We start from the raw sequence: 24,906 nt of genomic DNA, 5'->3' as shown, positions 1-24,906 counted from the left end.
ACTACTACTAAAAAAAACTACTATTTACAACTACTCAAATACAATACTTTTCTACTACAACAACAAATCAACAACAACTACTCTCCACTAATCAATACATCTACCATACTACTACTAAAATACTACACTAATACTACTACTACTAACTACTACTAAAACTACTACTACTACTACTTACTACTACTACTACAACAACAACAACAAAAAACACAACAACTATTTACACTACTACTACTACTACTACACTACACTACTACTAAAACTACAACTACTAATATTTAACTACTAATACTACTAAAAACTACTACTACAACTGCTACTACTACTACTACTAAACTACTACTACTACTACTACTACTACTACTCTACTGACTACTACTACTACTACTACTACTACTACTACTACTACTACTACTACTACTACTACTACTACTACTACTACTACTACTACTACTACTACTACGAGATCAGCATCTAAATCTCATCACCAGTGATGATTTTCAAAGACTGCAGACAATAGGATTCAATAGTCTGATGTCACGTCCGCCTAACAACCAGCATCTTTGTTCTAAAAAAGAAAATCGGTACTTTGTATTCTACATGTTGGATACATTTTTTTCACACGTCATGTGATCAGAATTTATAAAAGTCAAAACATGATCAGATTTATAATGTTTTTCTCCTCTGGATACTCTTTTATGCTTGTCGGAAAAGTATTTCATAAGGGCTTCCGCCATTGTTCCCACAGTTTAGAACCAGTTACTGAGTTACTATGCGTCATTACGAGGGAAGTGACGTCACGACTGTTGAAGGCTATTGATTCCGATCGACAACTTTGGGCAGACCTAAATCACGGCCTGGTGGAGACAGACGAGGCGTCCCATTCCGATGACAGACCCCTTGGAAAGCGCTTTGAGCACGTGTACTGGATATTGCGCTATACGAATTACTTAAACTTCAAATTTCCTGTTTAAAGCATAATATGATCTACACAGACATAATATTATACGGTCACACACTATGTCAGTACCCGAAAGGCCCGTGGACATGGATCGATGGACACTCGCTGGATTTCGTTGAGACGTCACCGTGGTCATACTTAGGGGTCAGTTTGTAGGTGTAGGCGTCCACCTGCACTGCATTTGCTTGCCACACCTGAAAGGGATACAATAGGATTCAAATAGTCTGATGTCACGTCGCCCAGCAACCAGCAGCTTGGTTCTAAACAAAAACAAACCGGTACTCTTTATTCTCCATGCTGGCTAGACCGTTTTCACGTGTCACGTGATCAGAATGTATAAAAGTCAAATCATGAGAATTATTTCATAAGGCAGGGCATCCGCCATTGTTCCGATAGTTTTGAGCCAGTTGCTAAGTTACTATGCGTCATTACGAGGGAAGTGTCGTCACGATTGTTGAAGGCTATTATGAGATTATCGTACAGATTTTCTTCAGCTGGTTGGTTGGGCTGACGTGACATCATTATGGATTCAATAGTCTGATGTCACGTCGGCCAGCAACGGCGACCATCGTGGTTCTAAACAAAGAAAATCGGTACTTTTTATTCTTCATGCTGGCTAGAACTTTTCATATGTCATGTGATCAGAATGTACAAAAGTCAAAACATGATCAGATTTATATTGTTTTTCTCCTCTGGATACACTTTTATGGTCGTCGGAGAAGTATTACATAAGGGCGTTCGGCATTATTGCGATAGTTTAGAACCAGTTACTAAGTTACAATGCGTCATTACGAGGGAAGTGATGTTATCACTGTTTAACCTTAGCCATCGTTATCTTATAGCCTGATAGAACCCTCTAGGACTTATAGTTTGACGTCATTGTTTAGGTTAGTGTACCGCCAAGTGAGTTGTCGTTAGTAATGCTCATGGAAACAAGTGGTCCCATTGGTTGAACTATTGAATACAACTCACGATTTGTTTTTTGTTGTGGCCAAAAACTTGTCTTTTGACGTCATTTTTTGGTCAATGTCAGCGTAGCCATCGTTTACTTATGGGCTGACATTGGCCAAAAAATGACGTCAAAAGACCAGTCTTCGGCCACAAAAGAAAACAAATAGTGAGTTGGATTCAATAGGTCAACCAATGGGACCACTTGTTTCCATGAGCACCACTGAGGACAACTTACTAGGCGGTGCAAAAACCATGAAATTATGACGTTAAAAGGCCAGTCCTTTTGGGTTTCAGTGTCAGGCTATAACTTAACGATGGCTACGGTATCAGTCTATAAGTTAACGACGGCTACGGTGTCAGGCTATAATTTAACGACGGCTACGGTGTCAGGCTATAAGTTAACGACGGCTACGTTGTCAGGCTATAAGTTAACGATAGTTACGTTGTCCGGCTATAAGTTAACGATGATTACGTTGTCAGGCTATAAGTTAACAATGGTTACGTTGTCAGGCTATAAGTTAACGATGGTTACGTTGTCAGGCTATAAGTTAACGATGGTTACGTTGTCAGGCTATAAGTTAACGACGGTTACCTTGTCAGGCTGTTAGTTAACGATGGATACGGTGTCAGGCTATAAGTTAACGATGGCTACGTTGTCAGGCTATAAGTTAACAATGGGTACGTTGTCAGGCTATAAGTTAACGATGGTTACGTTGTCAGACTATAGGTTAACGATAGTTACGGTGTCAGGCTATAAGTTAACGATGGTTACGTTGTCAGGCTATAAGTTAACGACGGTTACGTTGTCAGGCTATAAGTTAATGACGGTTACCTTGTCAGGCTGTTAGTAAACGATGGATACGGTGTCAGGCTATAAGTTAACGAGGGCTACGTTGTCAGGCTATAAGTTAACAATGGGTACGTTGTCAGGCTATAAGTTAACGATGGTTACGTTGTCAGGCTATAAATTAACGATGGCTACGTTGTCAGGCTATAAGTTAACGATGGTTAAGTTGTCAAGCTATAAGTTAACGATGGTTAGGTTGTCAGGCTATAAGTTAACAATGGTTACGTTGTCAGGCTATAAGTTAACAATGGTTACGGTGTCAGGCTATAAGTTAACGATGGTTACGTTGTCAGGCTATAAGTTAACGATGGTTACGTTGTCAGGCTATAAGTTAACGATAGTTACGTTGTCAGGCTATAAGTTAAGGATGTCTATGGTGTCAGGCTATAAGTTAACGATGGTTACGTTGTCAGACTATAAGTTAACGATGGTTACGTTGTCAAGCTATAAGTTAACGATGGTTACGTTGTCAGGCTATAAGTTAACGATAGTTACGATTGTACACAACATACCTCTATTTGGATGATCGTGTAAGACACAAATCCCGTTGACACTAAAATCGCAAAAACGCCTCGCACTCAAAACGCAAAAAGACGTTCTTCTTCAAACGAGACAGTATAAATAACTCAAATATGGAAAATGAGGAACAAAGAGTGCATCCCTCTATAGGGCATGCCACGCCGATATTTGTAAGCACAAAGAATGGACTTAATGAATAATAACTAATTAATTAAACTGTAACAAAAGTCAATTGGCTTACAACAAAAGGGAGCAACTCTTTCCTAGCCTAACTCGATAGTAAAACGTGTGTAGTTCGCGATGGTGTCATTGTTTACATTATGACGTTTGTTCGGAAGGCGTGATTATATAAGTGTCTATTGTATAGCAACATACCTCTATCTGTGATCGTGGTTATATAAGTGTCTATTGTACAGCAACATACCTCTATCTGTGTGCGTGGTTATATAAGTGTCTATTGTACAGCAACATACCTCTATCTGTGTGCGTGGTTATATAAGTGTCTATTGTACAGCAACATACCTCTATCTGTGTGCGTGGTTATATAAGTGTCTATTGTACAGCAACATACCTCTATCTGTGTGCGTGGTTATATAAGTGTCTATTGTACAGCAACATACCTCTATCTGTGTGATCGTGGTTATATAAGTGTCTATTGTACAGCAACATACCTCTATCTGTGTGCGTGGTTATATAAGTGCCTATTGTACAGCAACATACCTCTATCTGTGTGCGTGGTTATATAAGTGTCTATTGTACAGCAACATACCTCTATCTGTGTGCGTGGTTATATAAGTGTCTATTGTACAGCAACATACCTCTATCTGTGTGATCGTGGTTATATAAGTGTCTATTGTAGACAACATACCTCTATCTGTGTGCGTGGTTATATAAGTGTCTATTGTACAGCAACATACCTCTATCTGTGTGACCGTGGTTATATAAGTGTCTATTGTACAGCAACATACCTATATCTGTGTGCGTGGTTATATAAGTGTCTATTGTACACAACATACCTCTATCTGTGTGCGTGGTTATATAAGTGTCTATTGTACACAACATACCTCTATCTGTATGCGTGGTTATATAAGTGTCTATTGTACAGCAACATACCTCTATCTGTGTGCGTGGTTATATAAGTGTCTATTGTACAGCAACATACCTCTATCTGTGTGATCGTTGTTATATAACTGTCTATTGTACAGCAACATACCTCTATCTGTGTGCGTCGTTATATAAGTGTCTATTGTACAGCAACATACTTCTATCTGTGTGATCTTGGTTATATAAGTGTCTATTGTACACAACATACCTCTATCTGTGTGCGTGATTATATAAGTGTCTATTGTACACAACATACCTCTATCTGTGTGCGTGGCTATATAAGTGTCTATTGTACACAACATACCTCTATCTGTGTGCGTGGTTATATAAGTGTCTATTGTACAGCAACATACCTCTATCTGTGTGCGTGGTTATATAAGTGTCTATTGTACAGCAACATACCTCTATCTGTGTGCGTGGTTGTATTAGTGTCTATTGTACAGCAACATACTTCTATCTGTGTGCGTGGTTATATAAGTGTCTATTGTACACAACATACCTCTATCTGTGTGCGTGGTTATATAAGTGTCTATTGTACAGCAACATACCTCTATCTGTTATGCGTGGTTATATAAGTGTCTATTGTACAGCAACATACCTCTATCTGTGTGCGTGGTTATATAAGTGTCTATTGTACAGCAACATACCTCTATCTGTGTGATCGTGGTTATATAATGTCTATTGTACAGCAACATACCTCTATCTGTGTGCGTGTTTATAAGTGTCTATTGTACACAACATACCTCTATCTGTGTGCGGTGGTTATATAAGTGTCTATTGTACAGCAACATACCTCTATCTGTGTGCGTGTTATATAAGTGTCTATTGTACACAACATACCTCTATCTGTGTGCGTGGTTATATAAGTGTCTATTGTACACAACATACCTCTATCTGTGGCGTGGTTATATAAGTGTCTATTGTACAGCAACATACCTCTATCTGTGTGATCGTGGTTTATAAGTGTCTATTGTACAGCAACATACCTCTATATCTGTGCGTGGTTATATAAGTGTCTATTGTACAGCAACATACCTCTATCTGTGTGCGTGGTTATATAAGTGTCTATTGTACACAACATACCTCTATCTGTGTGCGTGGTTATATAAGTGTCTATTGTACACAACATACCTCTATCTGTGTGCGTGGTTATATAAGTGTCTATTGTACAGCAACATACCTCTATCTTGTGTCGTGGTTATATAAGTGTCTATTGTACAGCAACATACCTCTATCTGTGTGCGTGGTTATATAAGTGTCTATTGTACACAACATACCTCTATCTGTGTGCGTGGTTATATAAGTGTCTATTGTACAGCAACATACCTCTATCTGTGTGCGTGGTTATATAATTGTCTATTGTACAGCAACATACCTCTATCTGTGTGCGTGGTTATATAAGTGTCTATTGTACAGCAACATACCTCTATCTGTGTGCATGTGGTTATATAAGTGTCTATTGTACACAACATACCTCATCTGTGTGCTTGGTTATATAAAGTGTCTATTGTACAGCAACATACCTCTATCTGTGTGCGTGGTTATATAAGTGTCTATTGTACAGCAACATACCTCTATCTGTGTATCGTGGTTATATAAGTGTCTATTGTACAGCAACATACCTCTATCTGTCTATTGTACACAACATACTCTACTGTGACGTGTTATTAAGTGTCTATTGTACACAACATACCTCTATCTGTGGCGTGGTTATATAAGTGTCTATTGTACAGCAACATACCTCACTGTGTGACGTGGTTATATAAGTGTCTATTGTACACAACTACTCTATTAGTGTGATCGTGGTTATATAAGTGTCTATTGTACAGCAACATACCTTATCTGTGTGCGTGGTTATATAAGTGTCTATTGTACACAACATACCTCTATCTGTGTGCGTGGTTATATAAGTGTCTATTGTACACAACATACCTCTATCTGTGTGCGTGGTTATATAAGTGTCTATTGTACAGCAACATACCTCTATCTGTGTGCGTGGTTATATAAGTGTCTATTGTACAGCAACATACCTCTATCTGTGTGCGTGGTTATATAAGTGTCTATTGTACAGCAACATACCTCTATCTGTGTGCGTGGTTATATAAGTGTCTATTGTACAGCAACATACCTCTATCTGTGTGATCGTGGTTATATAATGTCTATTGTACAGCAACATACCTCTATCTGTGTGCGTGGTTATATAAGTGTCTATTTGTACACAACATACCTCTATCTGTGTGCGTGGTTATATAAGTGTCTATTGTACACAACATACCTCATCTGTGTGCGTGGTTATATAAGTGTCTATTGTACAGCAACATACCTCTATCTGTGTGATCGTGGTTATATAAGTGTCTATTGTACAGCAACATACTTATCTGTGTCGTGGTTATATAAGTGTCTATTGTACAGCAACATACCTCTATCTGTTGCGTGGTTATATAAGTGTCGATTGTACAGCAACATATCTTATCTGTGTGCGTGGTTTATAAGTGTCTATTGTACACAACATACCTCTATCTGTGTCGGGTTATATAAGTGTCTATTGTAACACAACATACCTCTATCTGTGTGCGTGTTATAAAGTGTCTATTGTACAGCAACATACCTCTATCTGTGTGCGTGGTTATATAAGTGTCTATTGTACAGCAACATACCTCTATCTGTGTGATCGTGGTTATATAATGTCTATTGTACAGCAACATACCTCTATCTGTGTGCGTGGTTATATAAGTGTCTATTGTACAGCAACATACCTCTATCTGTGTGCTGGTTATATAAGTGTCTATTGTACACAACATACCTCTATCTGTGTGCGTGTTAATAAGTGTCTATTGTACACAACATACCTCTATCTGTGTGCGTGGTTATATAAGTGTCTATTGTACAGCAACATACCTCTATCTGTGTGCGTGGTTATATAAGTGTCTATTGTACAGCAACATACCTCTATCTGTGTGCGTGGTTATATAAGTGTCTATTGTACAGCAACATACCTCTATCTGTGTGCGTGGTTATATAAGTGTCTATTGTACACAACATACCTCTATCTGTGTGCGTGGTTATATAAGTGTCTATTGTACACAACATACCTCTATCTGTGTGCGTGGTTATATAAGTGTCTATTGTACACAACATACCTCTATCTGTGTGCGTGGTTATAAAGTGTCTATTGTACAGCAACATACCTCTATCTGTGTGCGTGGTTATATAAGTGTCTATTGTACAGCAACATACCTCTATCTGTGTGCGTGGTTATATAAGTGTCTATTGTACAGCAACATACCTCTATCTGTGTGCGTGGTTATATAAGTGTCTATTGTACAGCAACATACCTCTATCTGTGTATCGTGGTTATATAAGTGTCTATTGTACAGCAACATACCTCTATCTGTGTGCGTGGTTATATAAGTGTCTATTGTACAGCAACATACCTCTATCTGTGTGATCGTGGTTATATAAGTGTCTATTGTACACAACATACCTCTATCTGTGTGCGTGGTTATATAAGTGTCTATTGTACAGCAACATACCTCTATCTGTGTGATCGTGGTTATATAAGTGTCTATTGTACAGCAACATACCTCTATCTGTGTGCGTGGTTATAAGTGTCTATTGTACAGCAACATACCTCTATCTGTGTGGTGGTTATATTAGTGTCTATTGTACAGCAACATACTCTATCTGTGGCGTGTTATATAAGTGTCTATTGTACACAACATACCTCTATCTGTGTGCGTGGTTATATAAGTGTCTATTGTACACAACATACCTCTATCTGTGTCGTGGTTATATAAGTGTCTATTGTACAGCAACATACCTCTATCTGTGTGTCGTGGTTATAAGTGTCTATTGTACACGAACTACCTCTATCTGTGTGCGTGGTTATATAAGTGTCTATTGTACAGCAACATACCTCTATCTGTGTGCGTGGTTATATAAGTGTCTATTGTACACAACATACCTCTATCTGTGTGCGTGGTTATATAAGTGTCTATTGTACAGCAACATACCTCTATCTGTGTGCGTGGTTATATAAGTGTCTATTGTACAGCAACATACCTCTATCTGTGTGTGTGGTTATATAAGAGTCTATTGTACAGCAACATACCTCTATCTGTGTGCGTGGTTATATAAGTGTCTATTGTACACAACATACCTCTATCTGTGTGCTTGGTTATATAAGTGTCTATTGTACAGCAACATACCTCTATCTGTGATCGTGGTTATATAAGTGTCTATTGTACAGCAACATACCTCTATCTGTGTGCGTGGTTATATAAGTGTCTATTGTACACAACAACCTTATCTGTGTGGGTGGTTATATAAGTGTCTATTGTACAGCAACATACCTCTATCTGTGTGCGCGGTTATATAAGTGTCTATTGTACACAACATACCTCTATCTGTGCGCGTGGTTATATAAGTGTCTATTGTACACAACATACCTCTATCTGTGCGCGTGGTTATATAAGTGTCTATTGTACAGCAACATACCTCTATCTGTGTGCGTGGTTATATAAGTGTCTATTGTACACACTACCTCTATATATGGCGTGGTTATATAAGTGTCTATTGTACAGCAACATACCTCTATCTGTGTGTCGTGGTTATATAAGTGTCTATTGTACACAACATACCTCTATCTGTGTGCGTGGTTATATAAGGTCTATTGTACACAACATACCTCTATCTGTGTGCGTGGTTATATAAGTGTCTATTGTACAGCAACATATCTCTATCTGTGTAATCGTGGTTATATAAGTGTCTATTGTACAGCAACATACCTCTATCTGTGTGCGTGGTTATATAAGTGTCTATTGTACACAACATACCTCTATCTGTGTGCGTGGTTATATAAGTGTCTATTGTACACAACATACCTCTATCTGTGTGCGTGGTTATATAATGTCTATTGTACAGCAACATACCTCTATCTGTGTGCGTGGTTATATAAGTGTCTATTGTACACAACATACCTTTATCTGTGTGCGTGTTATATAATGTCTATTGTACAGCAACATACCTCTATCTGTGTGCGTGGTTATATAAGTGTCTATTGTACAGCAACATACCTCATCTGTGTGCGTGGTTATATAAGTGTCTATTGTACACAACATACCTCTATCTGTGTAATCGTGTTATATAAGTGTCTATTGTACACAACATACCTCTATCTGTGTGCGTGGTTATATAAGTGTCTATTGTACAGCGACATACCTCTATCTGTGTGCGTGGTTATAAAAGTGTCTATTGTACAGCAACATACCTCTATCTGTGTACGTGGTTATATAAGTGTCTATTGTACACAACATACCTCTATCTGTGTGCGTGGTTATATAAGTGTCTATTGTACAGCAAATACCTCTATCTGTGTGCGTGGTTATATAAGTGTCGATTGTACAGCAACATACTCTATCTGTGTGATCGTGGTTATAAAAGTGTCTATTGTACAGCAACATACCTCTATCTGTGTGCGTGGTTATATAAGTGTCTATTGTACACAACATACCTCTATCTGTGTGCGTGGTTATATAAGTGTCTATTGTACAGCAACATACCTCTATCTGTGTGCGTGGTTATATAAGTGTCTATTGTACAGCAACATACCTCTATCTGTGTGCGTGGTTATATAAGTGTCTATTGTACAGCAACATACCTCTATCTGTGTGCGTGGTTATATAAGTGTCTATTGTACAGCAACATACCTCTATCTGTGTGCGTGGTTATATAAGTGTCTATTGTACAGCAACATACCTCTATCTGTGTGCTTGGTTATATAAGTGTCTATTGTACAGCAACATACCTCTATCTGTGTGCGTGGTTATATAAGTGTCTATTGTACAGCAACATACCTCTCTCTGTGTGATCGTGGTTATATAAGTGTCTATTGTACAGCAACATACCTCTATCTGTGTGATCGTGTAAGACGACGACACAATCATCTCCCATCCACACGTAGGTGTGTAGTCCCCACGATTGTAACAGTATTTCCCCCACGTGGTACCTCCGTGTGTCCCCGACACGTTCTCGTACATGTTGGTGATGGCCATGACGTAGGCGGAGAGGTGTGACGTCACGAGAAGCCCCAGGAGGAAATAGCAGCGTGCAATCCGTCGAAATGTCATGTTAACTTATTTGTCGTCTCTTTTGCTTTGTAGAATATTTATTCCGTTCTAGGAAGAATTAAAAAAGAAAAGTCACAAGGGAACATAAGAATAATACAGAAGAAAACTGTTAGAATGTTTGCTTTTGAACTGTATAAAGTGTGTACTTATTCGAGGTCTGATAACCAAATTTCTCATGGGCTCATTGCTGTAATGGAAATCTAAAAAGTATGATGCAAAATATTGTCCATTACCACATTGTTTAACTAGGCCCATAACCCGGTTCGGATGTCAGACCTGCAATTTTGTATACCTCGGTATAAAGTATTGATGCACAATACATGTGCCTATATCAAATTTAAAGATTAAAGATACTAAAACAAAATAACTAAGACAAACAAAAACAACAACATAAAAAAAAACAAAAAACAAAAACAATAACAAAGAACAAAAAAAAAAAACCAATTTAAAGAAAAAATATAGCAATGAAAATATGAAAAAAAAGAGAAAAATACAAAACAACAGTATAAAACAGATGATAATTTTTCCTTGAACATTATCTCTCTATCATAATAATGGTAATAATAATAACAATAATGATAATATTAATGAAGATAATGACAATAATAATAATAATAATAATAATAATAATAATAATAATAATAATAATAATAATAATAATAATAATAATAATAATAATAATAATAATAATGCTGAAAAGCTATATAGCGCTACATCTCCCAGAAAAACATACTCTAAGCGCTTAAAATTCAAATTACTTTGGCTTAAACATACTCATTCACAAACACAAGCACACACACACACACACACACAGACACATACACAAACACAAGCACACACCCACACAAACACACACACGCACACAAACACACACACACACAAACACACACACACACAAACACACACACACACACACACAAACACACACACACACACACACAAACACACACACACAAACACACACACACAAACACACACACGCACACACAAACACACACAAACACAAGCACACACACACACAAACACACACACACACACACGCACACAGACACATACACAAACACAAGCACACACACAGACACACACAGACACATACACAAACACAAGCACACACACACACAGACACATACACAAACACAAGCACACACACATACACACACACACATACACACACACACGCACACACAAACACACACACGCACACAAACACATACACACATACACACACACACACACATACACACACACACGCACACACAAGCACACACACGCACACAAACACATACACACATACACACATACACACACACATACACACACACACGCACACACACATACACACGCACACAAACACACACACACGCGCACACATACACACACACAAACACACACACACGCACACACATACACACACACAAACACACACAACACAACACAAATCAAGAGCCTATGTTGTTTCTCATATCATCTTCTAAAATCGAATCAGATTTAAGCTCAAATCGCTTAACACGGGGTCCCTGACCAACAGCAACCGTAACATGTTGGACGAGACATGACGCCTGTTAGACGATATTACAATTTTTTTTTCCCACGGAGACAACGCTGCTGACGGTCATGTACTCATTTAACATCTGAGTACGATGAGAGAATGTGAGTAAAGAGTCTTTTCCAAGGACTCAACAATGCGCCGAGCAAGGCTCGAACCACGGACTTTCCGATCCGAAAGACCACATAGGCGCATATTTTATACATAGAAATACAAATTTAACATGCACCAACTTTTGTATTGCGGGGATCAAAGAAATGGTGAATTTCCAATATGTGACTTACGTCTCAAAACGGTATTATGTCGGAACTAACCATATGCTTAAAAGCCGAATTTAATGTTAAACTGATTTAATATACTAATTGTTGGCATTAGCACCCTAGAATATGGTATCCATTCTCCTTTATTATACATACAAACTCAACACAAGTCTGATATTTCTGGCTATAAATTCAATTTTCAACATCTTAACCATCCCGACTTAATATCGTTTTGGGGCGAAGAGTCACATATAATCTTTCCCAAGGAACAACGATTCTTACAATACGGGTATACAAAACTAAAAGGCCACGTATCAGAATATTATATGTGAAATTAATCCAATCCGAAAAAGAATTTGCTTTGAACGTAGATAATGAAGTGACATTGAATGTAAGTTTCAGTTTAATTAACGAAAACATATAATGTTGATGTTTGAGGTTTCCCCTTTATCAACAAAACAGGATGAATGAAACAATACAGACGAATGCGATAATGTGGTAGTGGCGTTGTTAAGATGAATAAAAAACCCAAAAAACTAAACGTGCTCAGAGTGCTTTACAAATGTTTTTTTTGTTTGTTTATTCAACTTAACAACGCCACTACCTCATTATCTTATTCGTCTGTTGTGTTTCATTCAACATATCATTCATGATAAAGGGGAAACTCGAAACGTCCATATTATCTGTTTTCTTATATTAAATTGAAGCATACATTCAATTTCACATTGTTATTTATTTCTTCGAGCTTCGAGCAGCAACATTTACATTACCCTGTTATGCTTTTAACGTAGCGAATTGGGTGTTATTGATAATATCGAAACATCAAAAGCCGTATCGATACTAGGAAATGTTGTAATATCGATCATTGAGACAAATGACTGGACGACATTATATTTAAAAGTTATTACCCAGCCAACTGTCGTACTGTCGAATGACAAGTTGTAAGAGAGTTAGCTTATGCAAAAGGTATCCAAGAACTTTAGTGCAAAATGGTAAATTACGTATCAACAAATGACTTTAGTGAGTTCACGATGCAGGCATATCATGACCAGTAAAACTTGATCTGTGAACGATGCGTTTAGGACAATTTTACGTTCCAAAGTTAAAGAACTTGTTATTATATCTGACCCAATTTCTCAAAACGGTATTATGTCGGAACGAACCATATGCTTAAAAGCCGAATTAAATGTTAAACTGGTTAAAAATATAAATTGTTGGCATTAGCACCCTAGAATATGATGTCTATTCTCCTTTATTAAACATACAAACTCAACACAAATCTGATATTTCTGGCTATAAATTCAGTTTTCAACATCTTAACCATCCCGACTTATTACCGTTTTGGGGCGAAAGGTAACATATTGAGTACTAGAAAATTACTTTCTTTGATCGGCGTTACTTGGTATTTGGGGATAAAAGCATCAAATTAGGGTTGGTATAATTTGGGCGTACGGATTATTTGGGCATACAACCTTTGATTATTTGCGCCTAAAAACTGACCTTTGGTTAAAGAAATTGTGGGAACAGTTTTATAACAGGATATAAAACAGAGTGATTCTATTCTATACACGATTCTATCTAGATTCTATGCTACATTCTATCATATTCTGCATTCTACTTCACTATGAGCTGCACATCTTTACTTTAAACCTTTTGTGCTCACCATCATTGATTGCATGATACGGACTTAGAAATATTCCACGTGTATTGAAAATGGGTACATAGACAAAATAACTTAACATTTGAATTGATTAAAATTTATGAAACTGATTGAATTAATGACCATGCTATTTGATTTGGATTTCGGATCTATCCCAACAAATAAAGCTGGAAGAATGAAACTTGGAACCTGGACTTTTATTTGAATGTCTTGATGTTGTAGATTCAATTATCATCACTGGCCCTTGAACTCTTTAGTCATTATTAACATCTACAACACAACGTAAAGGAATAATATTACCATCTATCAAAAAGCCACTATACTGTGCGGCTATGTGGTCTAGTGGTATGACACTCGCTTTCAGATCGGAAGGTCATGGGTTCGAGCCTCGCAATCGGCGCATAGTTGAGTCCTTGGAAAAAGGCTCTTTACTCACGTTCTCTCACCGTACTCAGGTGTAAAATGAGTACCTGGCCGTTAACAGCGTTGTCTTTGTCCGAAAAATTGTAATATCGCCGACCAGGCATCATGTCCCGTCCTCCATGTTAAATGTTGTTGTTGACCAGGGACCCCTTGTAAAGCGCTTTGAGCACATTTAGTGGATATTGCGCTATATAAAGCTCAATTATACGATCATAAGCCATTACACACGTGTGCAACTAGGCAAAAACGTAATTAGATAATATTTGGCCTGAAAAATAAAATTACCGTCTTTCAAACATCAATTGATTTAACCTTACCGGCCATTTTTAGAATTTTCCCCAAAAATTCACACCCACCCAATACCATCTCCTTACCGGCCATTTTTAGAATTTTCCCCAAAAATTCACACCCACCCAATACCATCTCCCGGTTCGGATGTCAGACCTGCAATTTTGTACACCTCGGTATAAAGTATTGATGCACAATACATGTGCCTATATCAAATTTAAAGATTAAAGATACTCAAACAAAATAACTAAGACAAACAAAAACAACAACATAAAAAAAAAACAAAAAACAAAAACAATAACAAAGAACAAAAAAAAAAACCAATTTAAAGAAAAAATATAGCAATGAAAATATGAAAAAAAAGAGAAAAATACAAAACAACAGTATAAAACAGATGATAATTTTTCCTTGAACATTATCTCTCTATCATAATAATGGTAATAATAATAACAATAATGATAATATTAATGAAGATAATGACAATAATAATAATAATAATAATAATAATAATAATAATAATAATAATAATAATAATAATAATAATAATAATAATAATAATAATGCTGAAAAGCTATATAGCGCTACATCTCCCAGAAAAAACATACTCTAAGCGCTTAAAATTCAAATTACTTTGGCTTAAACATACTCATTCACAAACACAAGCACACACACACACACACACACAGACACATACACAAACACAAGCACACACATACACAAACACACACACGCACACAAACACACACACACAAACACACACACACACAAACACACACACACACACACACAAACACACACACACACACACACAAACACACACACACAAACACACACACACACAAACACACACACACGCAACACACAACACACACAAACACAAGCACACACACACACAAACACACACACACACACACGCACACAGACACATACACAAACACAAGCACACACACAGACACACACAGACACATACACAAACACAAGCACACACACACACAGACACATACACAAACACAAGCACACACACATACACACACACACATACACACACACACGCACACACAAACACACACACGCACACAAACACATACACACATACACACACACACACACATACACACACACACGCACACACAAGCACACACACGCACACAAACACATACACACATACACACATACACACACACATACACACACACACGCACACACACATACACACGCACACAAACACACACACACGCGCACACATACACACACACACGCGCACACATACACACACACAAACACACACAACACAACACAAATCAAGAGCCTATATTGTTTCTCATATCATCTTCTAAAATCGAATCAGATTTAAGCTCAAATCGCTTAACACGGGGTCCCTGACCAACAGCAACCGTAACATGTTGGACGAGACATGACGCCTGTTAGACGATATTACAATTTTTTTTCCCACGGAGACAACGCTGCTGACGGTCATGTACTCATTTAACATCTGAGTACGATGAGAGAATGTGAGTAAAGAGTCTTTTCCAAGGACTCAACAATGCGCCGAGCAAGGCTCGAACCACGGACTTTCCGATCCGAAAGACCACATAGGCGCATATTTTATACATAGAAATACAAATTTAACATGCACCAACTTTTGTATTGCGGGGATCAAAGAAATGGTGAATTTCCAATATGTGACTTACGTCTCAAAACGGTATTATGTCGGAACTAACCATATGCTTAAAAGCCGAATTTAATGTTAAACTGATTTAATATACTAATTGTTGGCATTAGCACCCTAGAATATGGTATCCATTCTCCTTTATTATACATACAAACTCAACACAAGTCTGATATTTCTGGCTATAAATTCAATTTTCAACATCTTAACCATCCCGACTTAATATCGTTTTGGGGCGAAGAGTCACATATAATCTTTCCCAAGGAACAATGATTCTTACAATATGGGTATACAAAACTAAAAGGCCACGTATCAGAATATTATATGTGAAATTAATCCAATCCGAAAAAGAATTTGCTTTGAACGTAGATAATGAAGTGACATTGAATGTTAGTTTCAGTTTAATTAACGAAAACATATAATGTTGATGTTTGAGGTTTCCCCTTTATCAACAAAACAGGATGAATGAAACAATACAGACGAATGCGATAATGTGGTAGTGGCGTTGTTAAGATGAATAAAAAACCCAAAAAACTAAACGTGCTCAGAGTGCTTTACAAATGTTTTTTTTGTTTGTTTATTCAACTTAACAACGCCACTACCACATTATCTTATTCGTCTGTTGTGTTTCATTCAACATATCATTCATGATAAAGGGGAAACTCGAAACGTCCATATTATCTGTTTTCTTATATTAAATTGAAGCATACATTCAATTTCACATTGTTATTTATTTCTTCGAGCTTCGAGCAGCAACATTTACATTACCCTGTTATGCTTTTAACGTAGCGAATTGGGTGTTATTGATAATATCGAAACATCAAAAGCCGTATCGATACTAGGAAATGTTGTAATATCGATCATTGAGACAAATGACTGGACGACATTATATTTAAAAGTTATTACCCAGCCAACTGTCGTACTGTCGAATGACAAGTTGTAAGAGAGTTAGCTTATGCAAAAGGGTATCCAAGAACTTTAGTGCAAAATGGTCGATTAAGTATCAACAAATGACTTTAGTGAGTTCACGATGCAGGCATATCATGACCAGTAAAACTTGATCTGTGGACGATGCGTTTAGGACAATTTTACGTTCCAAAGTTAAAGAACTGGTTATTATATTGGGTACTAGAGAATTACTTTCCTTAATCGGTGTTACTTGGTATTTGGGGATAAAAGCATCAAATTATAGTTGATATTTATAATTTGGGCGTACGGATTATTTGGGCGTACGACCTTTGATTATTTGCGCGTAAAAACTGACCTTTGGTTAAAGGAATTGTGGGAACAGTTTTACAATAGGATATAAAACAGAGTGATTCTATTCTAAACATGATTCTATCTAGATTCTATGCTAGATTCTATCATATTCTGCATCCTACTTCACTATGCATGAGCTGCACACTTTTTACTTTAAACCTTTTGTGCTCACCATCATTGATTGCATTTTACGGACTTAGAAATATTCCGCGTGTATTGAAAATGGTTACATAGACAAAATAACTTAACATTTTATTGATTATACGGAGTTAAAATTTATGAAACTGATTGAATTAATGACCATGCTATTTGATTTGGATTTCGGATGTATCACAACAAATAAAGCAGTAAGAAATGAAACTTGGAATCTTCACTTTTATTTGAATGTCTTGATGTCGTGCATTCAATTATCATCACTGGCCCTTGAACTCTTTAGTCATTATTAACATCTACAACACAACGTAAAGGAATAATATTACCATCTATCAAAAAGCCACTGTACTGTGCGGCTATGTGGTCTTGTGGTATGACGCTCGCTTTCGGATCGGAAGGTCCTGGGTTCGAGCCTCGCGCTCGGCGCATAGTTGAGTCCTTGGAAAAGGCTCTTTACTCACATTCTCTCACAGTACTCAGGTGTAAAATGAGTACCTGGCCGTTAACAGCGTTGTCTTTGTCCGAAAAATTGTAATATCGCCTAACAGGCATCATGTCCAGTCCTCCATATTAAATGTTGCTATTGACCAGGGACCCCTTGTAAAGCGCTTTGAGCACATTTAGTGGATATTGCGCTATATAAAGCTCAATTATACGATCATAAGCCATTACACATGTATGCAACTAGGCAACAACGTAATTATATAACATTTGGCCTGAAAAATAAAATTATTGTCTTTCAAACATCGATCCATTTAACCATCTCCTTACCGGCCATTTTTAGAATTTCCCCCCAAAATTTCACACCCACCCAACACAAACATAGACTTTTCCTAATCAAACAAAAAGTAACAAGTGTATTCTATACTGAATATTTTTCAGAAAAATGATGTCTATAACACAGAGTTTAGTAATTATAGCTGTAATCAAAGAATTTCTCTACATTTTGCGATGAACAAGATAAGAAAACTGTTGGTTGAATCGTAACAAATGTGACGATTTTCCTATGGGTGGTAAGGAGAGGGTTAACCATCTCCTTACCAGCCATTTTCAGAATTTTCCCCAAAATACACATCCCCACCCAATACAAAAAAACAAAAAACAAAAACAGACATTTTTCTACTCAAACAGAAAAGCAACAAACACATTCTATACATAATATTGTTTGACAATATGAGATTTATTGCAGAATGTCAAGTTATTATAGCTATAGCAAAAGAAATGAAATCTGGATGAGGAAAATGGCTGTAGCATCGTAACAAATGTGACGATTTTCCACTAAAGTATTGGACTGGAACCCTCAGGGCAGAAGATCAAGGGGAATGCCACGAGGAACATGGAGAAGAATTAAAGAAGCTGATATACAGTGAAGTGGTAAGACATGGAATGAGATACAAAAGTTAGCTCAGGATAGAGAAGGATGGAAACTGTTTGTTGCCTATACCCTGACCCAGGGTGAAAAGGGCAATGATGATGATGATGAAGATGATGAGAGGGTTACAAATGTTCCTCCTCTTGATTCGAATTGAAGTAAAGTACGATTCGCCTTCAACCCTGTCCTTACCAACCATAGGAAATTCATCACATTCGTTACGATCCAACCAGCAATTTTATCATTCAGTTTTCTTTTGTAATTCACGGGAACGATACAGATAGTGGACGTTTCGAGTACAAATCCTTCGTCAGCACAACAATAAACAAATTAGCGGGTAAGACAAATAATTGTAGGCGCAGCTCTGAGCTAGACTAATTAAGATACCTGCGGAATTAATTCCTCATTGTTATTCATTAACATTTATTACAACGACAACACCGAGTCAAATTGCCTTGTTTACTCAACAGAAAATGTAAAATTCGTATAAACATCACGCAAGCATTTTCACGGTTGTGTGGTTTTAAACAAATAAACTTGAGCTTTTATATAGCGCAATATACACTTCTTCTTCTTCTACTTCTTCGTCTTGTGGAAACCTCCAATATGGTCGACGATCACTCCACAGTTTGTAGGGTTTTACATTTTAAACTTGCTAAAACTCTGCACATAATACTATTTAAAAAAACAAAAAAACAAAAAAAAAAACAAAAAACAAAAAAAAAAAAACAAAAACAAAAACACATCGATTAAAAAGTCACGTTGTGAACTCTAGCAATCGCGTGAAGGCATGTTGGCAACCGTTATTGTACTTATTGTACTCAAAGCGCTTTACAAATTGTCCCTGACCAACAGCAACACGTAACATGTAGAAAGAGACATGACGCCTGTTAAGCGATATTACAATTTTTTTTCCGAAAGAGACGACGCTTTTGACGCCCAGGTACTCATTTTACACCTGAGTACGGCGAAAGAATGTGAGTAAAGAGTCTTTTCCAAGGACTCAACTATGCTCCGAGCGAGGCCTGAACCCAGGACCATCCGACCCAAAAGCGAGTGCCATACCAAAAGACCACATAGCCGCTTGCGAGGTTTAAACCACTCCTTACCAACTGTAGGAAAATCGTGACATTCGTTACGATACAACCAACATTTTTCTTATTCAAATTTCTCTTGTACATCATAAAATTTAAATAAAATGAACAGTGTGTTGTAAAGCATGTTTTGCTAAAGAAATTATGTATCGCAAGAACTTATACTACTGTTGTGTTTAAGTGATAAAAAATCAATTTTTGTGTTAGTTTGATATAAAGTTTTTGGGAAAATCCTGAAAATGGCTGGTAAGGAGAGAGTTAACGTTTACTTGTTTACTCAACAGAAAATGTAAAATTTGTATAAACATCACGCAAGCGTTTACATGGTTGTGTGATTTAACTCATTCACTCCTAGAGATTTTTGCTACTTTTCGAAATTGAAAAAAAAATGTATTAAAAAATGAGCAAATGCATAGATAGTTTTATTCAACTATCATCAATATGCAAAAACTTTGATACTACGCCTATAATTTGTCTCAGAAGAATATAATGAATAAATAAGCATGGGGGTAAAAGTAACCTCGGGTATACTACGGATATAGTTGGCGTTAGGGTTGAGTGAGTTGATAGGCATTCAATTTGATGTCATGTATTTAGACGTGCATGCCATAATAATTAAAGATTTAATTATCAATTTTCAAATCGATGTCGGATAATTAAATTTATTTGATTTAATTGGACTGATTTGAAGCGAGTGGGTGTGGGGGTGGGGGTGGAGGGGGGGGGGTCCCGATAGCTCAATGATATGATGCTATGGGTTTAGGTAAAATACTCACAACAATCGTCACCTGGATATGTGTTACTGGAATCACAAAACTGTCCGATGATTTCGTGAGAAGAAACCGGGGGAGGGGGGCTGGGGGGTGGGGGTGGAGGGAGGGGGGCTGGGGGTGGGGGGGGGGAAATCCCGATAGCTTAATAACATTGATGCTATGCATTTAGGTAAAATACTCACAACATTCGCCATCCGGACATGTGACACCGATTCACAAAACTGTCTGTAACCTTTAATAAATGATAATAAATGGCATTTATATAGCGCTTTACCCCGTTGTCACAGGCTCTAAGCGCTTTAAAATTGAGCTTTATATAGCGCAATATCCACTAAATGTGCTCAAAGCGCTTTACAAGGGGTCCCTGGTCAACAGCAACATTTAATATGTAGGACGGGAGATGACGCCTGTTAGGCGATATTACAATTTTTCGGACAAAGACAACGCTGTTAACGGCCAGGTACTCATTTCACACCTGAGTACGGTGAGAGAATGTGAGTAAAGAGCCTTTTCCAAGGACTCAACTATGCGCCGAGCGCGAGGCTCGAACCCAGGACCTTCCGATCCGAAAGCGAGTGTCATACCACGAGACCACATAGCCACACCTTTAACGTTATTATTATAGTCTGATTGATACAGTTCCGTGAGAACAAACTAGCTATCAAACTGAATTTTTAAAACAAACCCAAACACCTGACTGCCTTCTGTAGACGTTGGGGGGGGGGGGGGGGGGGGGGGGGGGGGGGGGGGGAGGTCCCGATAGTTCTCTTTGTAGAGCACTCGCTTCACAGGCACAGGGACGAGATCGATCCCGAGTGCAGTCGCGATTTTCTCTGACCCCATCCCCCCCTCTCTGTCCACTCAGGAGTGAATGGGTAGTCTGTTAGATTTGGCGTAAAGTACTTTGCGATAGGCTGGCGTTCTATCCAGGGGACAGCATGCAATTTCTATTGTCGGTTTCACGCTATAGGAACCGGGTAAAACTCCAGCTCCGTGGGCCTAATGGTTCTGAAGGACTTTTACTTACTTAATTGGACTGATTTTAAGAAATCAATAATCGCAATTGGTTGGATAAATATCTGAAAAAGTGTATATGAAACAGTAACAGACAAAGGAAGAAAGAAAAATACAAGAAAAAAAACCCCAACAAAACCTTGCCAAACATCAGTCTGACTCGGTGGATGTCAAATGTTAAAAAGGAAGCTTTTATATAGCGCAATAACCACTAAACTAGCTCAAAGCGCTTTACAAGATTTCCTTGGCCAACAGCAACACTTAACATGTAGAACGAGACATGACGCCTGTTAGACAATATTGCATTTTTTTCCCGGAAAGAGTCAACGCTGTTATTGGCCAAGTTCTCATTTTACACCTGAGTACGGTGAGAGAATGTGAGTAAAAAGCCTTTTCTAAGGACTCAACTATGCGCCGAGCGCGAGGCTCGAACCCAGGACCTTCCGATCCGAAAGCGAGTGTCATACCACTAGATCACATAGCCGCACCTTCAACGTTATTATTATAGTCTGAGTAATATAGTTCCGTGAGAACAAACGAGCTATCAAACTGAATTTTTAAAACAAACCCAAATACCTGACTGACGTCAATTTCGTGCCTTCTTCAGACGTTGGGAGGGGGGGGGGGGTGGGAGGTCCCGATAGTTCTCTTGGTAGAGCACTCGCTTCACAGGCACAGGGGCGAGATCAATCCCGAGTGCAGTCGCGATTTTCTCTGACCCCCCCCCCCCCCCCCCCCCCCCCCCCGTCTCTGTCCACCCAGCAATGAATGGGTATTCTGTTAGATTTGGCGGAAAGTATTTTGCGATAGGCTGGCGTTCTATCCAGGGGATAGCATGCAATTTCTATTGTCGGTTTCACGCTATAGGAACCGGGTAAAACTCCAGCTCCGTGGGCCTAATGGTTCTGAAGGACTTTTACTTACTTAATTGGACTGATTTTAAGAAATCAATAATCGCAATTGGTTGGATAAATATCTGAAAAAGTGTATATGAAACAGTAACAGACAAAGGAAGAAAGAAAAATACAAGAAAAAAAACCCCAACAAAACCTTGCCAAACATCAGTCTGACTCGGTGGATGTCAAATGTTAAAAAGGAAGCTTTTATATAGCGCAATAACCACTAAACTAGCTCAAAGCGCTTTACAAGATTTCCTTGGCCAACAGCAACACTTAACATGTAGAACGAGACAGGACGCCTGTTAGACAATATTACATTTTTTCCGGAAAGAGTCAACGCTGTTATCGGCCAGGTTCTCATTTTACACCTGAGTATGGTGAGAGAATGTGAGTAAAAAGCCTTTTTTCCAAGGACTCAACTATGCGCCGAACGAGGTTCGAACTCAGGACCTTTCAATCAGAAAGCGAGTGTTATACCACTAGAACAAATAGCCGTACATAGAATAGAATAGAATAGAAGGTATCGACGTCTCTTGATTAGGCCACTGGCCTGTCGCCGAGTCTTTCCAGTCACTGAATGTCTTGTTCACAACAGATTTAGTGCATTTCCCTACCTGATCTTGTGATCAGGGGCTAGCCTACAGTACACTTTCTCTACTGATCTTTTGATCATAGCTATTTTGGGTGGGAGGCACTTCTACACTATGCATATAACTTTCCATCACAGCATCTAATCTATGCTTGACACAACATCAGGCCTAAAATCTCACAAACCGTTCTACAAATCCAAAAAAGAACATTTCGACCTCTATGATAGCTATAAAACTGAATGGGAGAAAAACAAACCAAAAAACAGTGATCTAATCGAAGACCCTACAGCAACACCACTCCCAGGTTTCTCCACACTAAACAGAAAACAGTGGTCCTCCTGTAACAGACTACGATCTAAACACGGTAGAACAGTATCTAATCTCCACAAATGGGGCTATATAACAACACCAACATGCCAAGCCTGTAACGCTCCAAATCCGGACATCGACCATGTGGTACTTCAGTGTCCATCAACATCCATAGAGGGTGGCTATCCTGCTATCCACAAAGCTGATGACGACTACATCAAATGGCTGAATGAGTCACACTTGGAGGTGTGAAGACCATACGACACTACTACTATCTATTCTTGAAAGTATAGTTGGCATTCATTGATTGGATAAAGATTTTATGAAAAAGTGTGTTTGAAACACTTCCAGAGAACGGAAGAAAGAAAAATACAAGAAAAATTAAAGAAAAAAACCTTGCCAATACATCATCATGTCCCGATGGAGGTAAAAAAAACTGAAACATAAGTCCCTGTCAACGCTTTGCATTTATTTTATTCATTTGTGCGACTATATGGTCTTATATATATATATATATATATATATATATATATATATATATATATATATATATATTTTTTTTTTTTTTTTTTTTTTTGAATCGCGTTGGATACAAATATGGTATGGCTAGTGCTCGACATGTAGCAATGGAGCGAATTATTATTTTAATATTTACCATAATGTTTGAGTCAGTCTACATCGATGTTTTAGGCCTAATCAGCCATCGTCAGGACTGTGTGTTACATGAGTTTGGTTTGCTGACTGTTGTTGTTTGTTGAAGTGGTCAACATATATAAAAAAACAATAGACGGATGAATGAACAAGTAAATAAACCATCAATTAATCAAATCGTCAACAACCAAATCTATCACATCAAATCATCTCTATATAATTATCACTAATTGCTAGATCTCTCTTCACACTCGACTCACCCCTGTAGCTTGGAATTCCTACAAGTAACTCATTGTCTCAATCAGATAAAAAATGTACAACAGCAGTCGACCAATCAGGATTCCCGTATTGAATTTACAACAATTTTCAACCAATCAGAAAACACCTCTCTTATTTACTTGTGCTCGCTCTTCTTCCTCTTTGATTGACATAATA

General features: G+C 37.9%; 1 protein-coding gene across 1 annotated transcript in view; it reads right to left on the bottom strand.

Annotated features, from left to right (window-relative positions):
- The window catches only part of LOC144960543 (uncharacterized), a gene marked incomplete in the record, with an annotated part of 16,556 nt that extends 3,736 nt beyond the window's left edge, over window positions 1-12,820 (bottom strand). Inside the window, 3 exon segments of the mRNA XM_078893741.1 lie at window positions 1,031-1,155; window positions 10,289-10,558; window positions 12,599-12,820. Coding sequence (XP_078749867.1) covers window positions 1,031-1,155; window positions 10,289-10,510 — 347 coding nt within the window.
- Between the last annotated feature and the right edge of the window lie 12,086 nt (window positions 12,821-24,906).

The sequence above is a fragment of the Berghia stephanieae genome, chromosome 15, assembly GCF_034508935.2.
Source record: "Berghia stephanieae isolate SIO BIC M18660-M18661 chromosome 15, UCSD_Bste_1.3, whole genome shotgun sequence".
NCBI lineage: Eukaryota > Metazoa > Mollusca > Gastropoda > Nudibranchia > Aeolidiidae > Berghia > Berghia stephanieae.
Note: the sequence above shows the minus strand (reverse complement) of the source record. Positions and strands in the feature narration are given on the sequence as shown.